The 7796-nt window shown below is 34.2% G+C and overlaps 1 protein-coding gene across 1 annotated transcript; it reads right to left on the reverse strand.

The window, feature by feature from the left end:
* Window positions 1-2115: 2115 nt before the first annotated feature.
* On the reverse strand, window positions 2116-7418 carry LOC114403189 (probable leucine-rich repeat receptor-like protein kinase At2g33170). Its single transcript, XM_028365983.1, has 3 exons — window positions 6735-7418; window positions 3365-6316; window positions 2116-2751 (listed from the first exon to the last, which is right to left on the reverse strand). Exons 1-3 carry the CDS (start codon window positions 6739-6741, stop codon window positions 2366-2368), a joined length of 3345 nt encoding a protein of 1114 aa, XP_028221784.1. The 5' UTR covers window positions 6742-7418; the 3' UTR covers window positions 2116-2365.
* Between the last annotated feature and the right edge of the window lie 378 nt (window positions 7419-7796).

A 7796-nucleotide genomic window follows, 5' to 3' on the forward strand; every position in this document is an offset into this window, starting at 1 on the left:
TGAACACTCTTAAATCTTTACAAATTCTGACCGAATTTGTGAAACATTTTTTTATTGTGTAACATTATCACAACAGAATCAGCTTCGATTCTAAAATAAAGGTTAAATATAAAACTTAAGATAGTAATTTAGTTGCACTTCTTTTTAAATAGACCCCGTGTGCATCTGGTTGTAGATAGTTGCACCTTATCCCGTATAATTTCAGACTTTTTTATTTTCAAAATTTCAGATTTTTTCAAAAATATCTCATTGTACTTTTTGTGCTACTTAACTTCTTATATATAGCGGGGATTTCCCCTTAATTTTAGCAGCAGTTTTAGACATTTTAGCAAAGCTTTAGCCATGGTTCTAGGCTTCTAGCCCTTAAGAAGGTTAAGTGACAACAAAAAAGTACCAGAAGCACTTTGAAAAGGTAAGAAACCGCAATAATATAAAAGCGCATAAAATAATAAATATGACTGCACAACCATTTCGTTCACCGCTTGTTATGTTTCTTAATTTTGTTAACTCATGGAGAAATGAATGTTCTTATCACTTTGATTTATCAAAAATTCAATCTTAAAATTTTACAAACTATGATGGAATTTTGGGAAACTGTTTTTATTGTGTAGCATTATTCTAATAGAATTAACTTCTAAAGAAAGTTTAATTAAATTGAAGATACAAAGTGAAATGAATGGTTGAGAGAAAAGAAAAAAGGAAAAAATCTTTAAATTCTCTTTTCTTAACAAAACTAACATTTTAACAACTAACCTTATAAAAAAATATTCCTTTCACTTACACTTAACCTTGTTTATAATCTAAAAAAAACCTCGTATATGCTATAGGGGTGGTTTCTCTTTAATTTTAGCAACAGATTTTGACTTCTTAGAAAGGATTTTAACCATGATTTATAACCTTTAATTTAAAGATGTTTAATTATACAAACGTATAAAGATTTTAAGTGACACAAAAGAGGTATAAAAGATACATTTTGAAAAGATATGATATTACACTAAATATTATGTCAAAATAAAATATTATTAGCATCAATCATAAAACAATTCAAAAGTTGGGCATATGGTAGAGAGCAGTAAAATTATAGAAGCTCATAAAATAAATGATAAATAAGATTACACAACTATTCCTTTCACTTTCGCAACTTATAGGGTTACATCCACAATTTGATATTATATTAAATATGATTTTAGTTTCTCAAATTTAAAGTTTATCTTTTAAAGTTTGTCTTTTTGTATCTCAAATTAAAATTTATATTTTTTAATATTTTTTGACGAATTTTTGAAAAAGATTTAAATTTGAATTTGAAGGACTAAAAAGATTATCCTTAAATTTGAGGTACTTCCTCTAGACTATAGACAAAAAAAGTAATTTTGTATATTAAACTTAAATATAAGTCAATTTAACTAATTTTATCATATTTAATGTTATTATTCTTAAAATATCATTTATTTCTAATTATATTTTCAATGATTTATTTTTATTTAAGATAACAAGTTTCAATAAAGAATATTTTAAAAATAAACTTATTTTTTATTTGAGATTAGAAAAATTAAATGATGTCAATTAACTTTCTTAATTAATGTGAAATTAATTATTTTTATTTATATATGAGTTTAGAGGGATTACTAAAAATATATTTAAGTTTTTTATATTATAATTGTTTCAATCTAATTCTAAAGTCAAAACTCATATATGCAATACAGCGGTAATAATTAACACACATCAGTGTGCATAGTTTATGAGGGTGAAATCCATTAATTACATTAAAATAGATGTTTTTTAGGAATTGAATTTGTGTCCTGGTAGATAACAGCTTGTATTCATCAAATGTATTTCATGATAAAATTATAGCAATTTGATGATGGCAATACATTTTTAAAATTCAAATGCATAGAAGATCCATCAGTATAATTAATATCCAACAGTAGCTTTCAACAAAATATCTCAAAAGTGGTCCCAAATCGATCAAATAAAATGAACTAAAATATGTTAAAATGCAAATTAATTTAATTGTTCACTAATCAGTTCCATGAAACTTGCAGCATGTTATATGAACAACTCAAATATTTAATATCCCTTCCCTTTACCATATAACCTCCATGATACACATCTCATGGCAATTCTCAACTGTACAATAAAGCTACTGTAATATATATACTGAATTCAAAAAGAAAATACAGAGACGTGAAATTAATAATAAAGAATGCTATAAGGTAAAACAGTTAAGTCTAGTGACATAATGGAGTGAAAGAATGTACAAGAATCATCTCCTATTTTCTCCTGTGGAAAGGAAAAATGAGCAGAAAAAAAAAAATTCATATTCTGTTAACAAAATGTCAAGAGATGCTGCTGCATACTTTCTTCTTCACATGCCATCTTTGGAAGGAAGATCATGGTATGTTTGAGTAAGTGTTAAGTTCCCTTCTCGCTCGTTTGACTCGATAAGCATCAACACAACTTCCCGCATCGATGGCCTCTTGGTAGGAGACACACTTGTGCACAGTAAAGCAAGCTTCAAAACAGTGAGCATGTGATTCACAGTGGTTTGGTCTTCAAGATCTACGCGGCTGTCGAGCATCTCTGGTGTCAATGTGTTGTTGTGGTCCCGGATATGGTTCCTCACCCATGTGACAAGGTCACCACCTTGCTCTAGTGGCTGAACTGGTGTTCTTCCAGTTAGCAATTCCAATAGCACAACACCAAAGCTATAAGTGTCACACTTCTCTGTCACCTTCATTGTATATGCATATTCTGCCATTCAGGATAAAATGATTCACCAAACAGTATTTGATAACTAATCAAATTTGGCCTAAAATATTGAATAATATGCATATTCATACAGGATGAAATGGTTCATCAAACCGTAATTGATAACTAATCAAATTTAGTACGGTATTGAATAAATTGAAAAACAAAAATAGAAAGCGAGACAGTAAGAAGCACTGGAGGTAATATGCCAAATGACATGAATAAAATCCATGTGGTATAAGATTCTTTTGAATAACACTTAACCATGAGGATTAATTTGGTGTCATCTTAGAAAAGAGGATGAGAAAAATTCAAGAATGAGATTAATTTAGCAATAAGCTGATGAGGTCAATACTCAATACCAGTAAATCGATTGTAACAATATAAGATAGTCTCTCTTAAAATCATCAAAATCTATAGACAGAAAAAGCAATTTGAAAACTGCTTAATGTACAAAACTCACTTTCTTCAACAAGGAAAAAAAAGTAAACATTGTTTATGAGCAAGAAGTGAAACCACAAATTATAATATGCTACAAGACACTACTCACGAACAATAATATGATCTACCTTGATAGACTTGGCTATCTAAGTCAAAACAAGATATAGGAGCCTACCAGGTGCAATATAGCCATAAGATCCAGCGACCGCAGACATAGACTTTGACTGGGGCATGTCAATCACTTTTGCCAAACCAAAATCACCAACATGGGCCTCAAAATTTTCATCCAGCAGAATGTTGTTAGATTTTATATCGCGGTGAATAATCTTTGGTTTGCAGTCATGATGCAAGTAGGCAAGACCCTCAGCAGCTCCAAGAGCAATCATGAACCGAATTGGCCACTCCAAATTACTTGCATTACCATGTAATAGTTCACCTAAGCTACCTCTTTCCATGTACTCATAAAGCAGGAGATTGGAACCCTGTTGATAGCAAAAGCCATACAATTTCACTATATTCCGATGCCTTATTCTTCCCAGAGTAGTTATTTCAGCCCTGAAACTATTCTCAATGTTGTTCCCTTCCCTGTTAGATGCTAACTTCTTAACAGCAATGGTCTTACCAGATTTCATCACTGCCTTATAAACGGTTCCACATGCTCCCTTACCAATAACATAGCTTTCATGAAATCTTTTTGTGGCTTCAACTAGATCATGGAAAGTGAAACCTTCCTTTGGAGGGAAATAGATATCTGAATCTGGGGAGGGAGGCTCAGTGCCTTGAAAGGAATCAGTTGACTCCCGAGGACGCCTCATAAAATGTAAAATAACTAAAATGAAAACGAGTGAAACACCTCCAACAGAAGCTGCAATGATCATGACTATTTTAGCGCGAGAAGAATCAAAACTTTTCCCTTGAGTATCAGAGTGAGAAGCTGGATCGCTGCAGTCACCGAGAGGTGCACCACAGAGGCCGTTGTTACCACCAATAAAGCTGCTTATAGCCATATTTTGGAAAATTTTAGTGGAAGGAATAGGACCAGAGAGGTTGTTGAATGAGAAATTGCACCCCAATAAGCTAGAAAGCTCTTCAAATGTGCTGGGAATTTCACCATCCAAATGGTTGTTATTGAGATAGAGAAATTCAAGCATGTTGAGATTGCCAAGCTGAACCGGTATTCTTCCAGAAAGGTTATTGTAACTGAGATCCATTGCAATTTGCAAAGTTGCAAGAGAACCCAAATGGGGAGGTATTTCACCAAAGAAATAATTGCCATCCATCAACAACCAGTTCAAATGAGACAGATTGCCTAATGCTGCAGGAATATATCCAGACAGCTTATTGTCTGAGAGCTTGAGAATCTCCAAGTGCTGAAGTGTTCCAACCTCATCTGGCAAGGAACCAGAAAAGTTATTCTGGCTGAGATCAAGCCGCTGTAGCCTTTGACATGAAAAAATTTCACGTGGGATTCTTCCAGTGAAAAGATTTGATGAAACATTAAAGGTCACCAATTGAGAGAGATTTCCTATTTCCTTAGGCAACTCCAATGTGAAGTAATTGTCCGCAATGTGAAACCTTTGCAATTTGTTGCAGTTCCCTATATCAGAAGGGAGTGTACCACTGAACCTGTTCTCATTCAAATCAATGGCAGTCAAGTTCTCCAGCTTACACAATTCAGAAGGGAAGCTGCCAGTAAGCCTGTTTTCAAGTAACAACAACTGTGCCAATGATTTACAGTTTAGTATCCCTGTTGGTATATTTCCATAGAGCTGATTAGCTGCCAGATTCAACAACATCAAGCTTGAATTTCGGCATAGATGAGGCGGTATTCTTCCTGTCAATTTGTTATCAGAAAAATCAACCACCCAAAGAGGACTACGAAGTCCGAGTCCTTGAGGAATAACACCACTTAGGGAGTTGTCAAAAAGTTGCAGCTGATACATTTTCGGCAAATATTGGAAACCAAATGGAATTGAACCTGTGAGATTATTTATTGACAGGTCCAGCTGTGACAGGTTCTTCAAGCTACTAAACTCATTTGGTATACCACCAGTTAGGTGGTTCTCAAAGAGAAAGAGCAAACTTAGACCACTTATTTTTCCAAACTCTGAAGGGATATGACCTACTAAAGAGTTCTCTGAGAAATCAATGCTTAAACATTTCGAAAGATTTCCAATTTCCCTTGGAATGGTTCCATTTAACTTGTTTCTGTAAAGATACAGCCACCTCAATGATTTGAGGTTCCCAATTTCCTTAGGTATAGGTCCAACAAGATTATTCCCATAGATAGCAATGTTCTCAAGATTGGTACAATTCCCAATCTCTTTAGGAATAGGTCCTGACAACTGGTTTCCCCATAAAACCAGTTCATTCAAGTTGGCAAGCATCCCAATCTCCCTTGGTATCTCCCCTCCTATCTGATTTTGAGCAAGACCAAGAAGTATTAAGCTCGTACATCCACCGATTTCCTTCGGCAAGTTACCGGTAATGTTATTTGCCCCAGCTCTGAAATTTACAAGATTCTTAAGATTTCCAATGGATTTAGGCAAGGGTCCAACAAGAAAGTTGCTAAAGGCCACTAACTCAACCAATGAAGACAAGTTCCCGAACTCATCTGGAAGCACACCAGAGAGTTTGTTGTTGAAAATATTCAAACTTTTCAAAACAGACAGCTTACCCAATTCAGCAGGAATAGTCCCCTCAAACTGATTATTGTTCAAATAAAGATATTCCAAATTCAAACACTCACCAATCTCCTTGGGAATATTTCCAGTCAGCTTATTGTAAGCAAGATTGAGATAAGTTAGATTGGTCAGACCCCCAATGCCAGCAGCATTTAGACTTCCAGAAAGATTCAATGAACTCAAATTAAGAGACACAACCAAAAAGTTGTTATTATCATCATGAGTGCAGTTTACACCTACCCAGCCACACGGGGTTTCATCAGTAGACCTCCAATTTTCCAGAACATTAGATTTATCGTGAAGTCCTTTCTTAAGGTCTAGGAGGATTTGCCCCTCAGTGTTTAAACCCTCAGTGCTACAAAGAAGTAAAGTCAATAGCAGAAAAATAACAGAACACCCTGCTCTCCCCTCCTTGATATCCCCAGCCATCTTAATATCAAAACCTGCACAAGCAAACCATCAATCAGTCAAATTCACAACTCAGACAAATCTTTTTTTGTCAATAACCTCATACCAATCAATCAAATATTGATTAGTATGAAGTAGATCGAACACTACTTGAAAATGGTTATTCTGCTCAGAAATGAAACAATCCAAATGTTCCTGGAAATTCTTGCTCCCATCTGACCATTGTATAAACCAGAAAAATTTGGTCGCCTTTATATTTAACAAAACCTCAAAGTTCAAAGTTGGAGTAGGCTCAATGAACTTAAAGTCATATTCCACAATTCCGAACACCATTCCCAGAATCTTAATGAATCAGCTCAAAGACAAAAACAAAGACACACATGTATATTACACAGAAAGCCACAATTCAAAATGGTTAAAAACAATAGCACAGGAAGAAGAAAAAAAAAGCACCTTTCATTCAAAGACCACCATCACTCATCAAAAAGTAGATGATAACAAAAGCAGCAGGTCCACCACTTGGGATCAGCAACTCCTTGTGAAGGAAAATTGAGAAGAAACATGAAGAAGCTAACGAAACTTTAGCCAAAAATAGAATACACCCACGTCACCTTTTGGCATGAAAAGTGGGGATCTTCGATTTGAAAGAGAAAAAGCCAAGATTTTGAGGAGAAAAATCCGAACTCCTTTTTTTTTTTCTCTGCAGGGGCTGAGAGAAAGAAGCAAGACTGAAGGTTCAATGAATCAGAAAATGAATATCCATATCATCCTGGGGTGGCACTACTGTTTGTGGCTTAATTCTTTTCTCTATTTGTGGGGTTTGGCACAAGAGAATGAAAGAAGGAATATGAGTGTGAAGGATCAACCTTTTTTGGGGTGAAGTTTTAATGGCCGACAAAGCATGCTTTCACCTTTCACTTATAGGATCATTTTCATTGTGTCTCTCTAACACCCAAAAGGGTCTTCCTTTCTTTGTTGTTGTTTCTTTGTTGTTGATTTTGTTAATGTTTGATGACACCCTTTTGTAGTGTGATACAGAAAGGAAGAAGAGAAAGAAAGAAAGTGTTTGTGGAATTTTTCTTTGGGAAAATTTTGGCAGTTTTGTTTTGTTTGTTTTTTAGCTTGTGATTGTGATAGGTAGAGAAGTTGAAGTTGCCTTTCGTGGTTTTAGTAGGTAGGCGCTGAAATCCTTGAGGTATAGTTGTATTGTACTCAATACTCCCCGTGCTTTTTTCTACGCGTTACGCTCTAGATCAATCCTGTCGTGACACGTGTACACTCAGTAAATCCTCTGACTCCCTGTACATATCCATTTAAGGTTGTTCTATCTATCGTCTTCAGTCTAGATTGAGTATAAGAAAAACAAAAAAAAAATTTGGACAAATGTTACTCACTGTTAAGCGATGGATCTAGAAATTTTATAAATGGTGTTAAAAAAATTTCTTCTTTTATAATTATTTAAATGTTTAACTTTTAATAACTAATAATTTTAAGAATGTTGATTATTTTTATACA

The sequence above is a fragment of the Glycine soja genome, chromosome 20, assembly GCF_004193775.1.
Source record: "Glycine soja cultivar W05 chromosome 20, ASM419377v2, whole genome shotgun sequence".
NCBI classification, from domain to species: Eukaryota; Viridiplantae; Streptophyta; class Magnoliopsida; order Fabales; family Fabaceae; genus Glycine; species Glycine soja.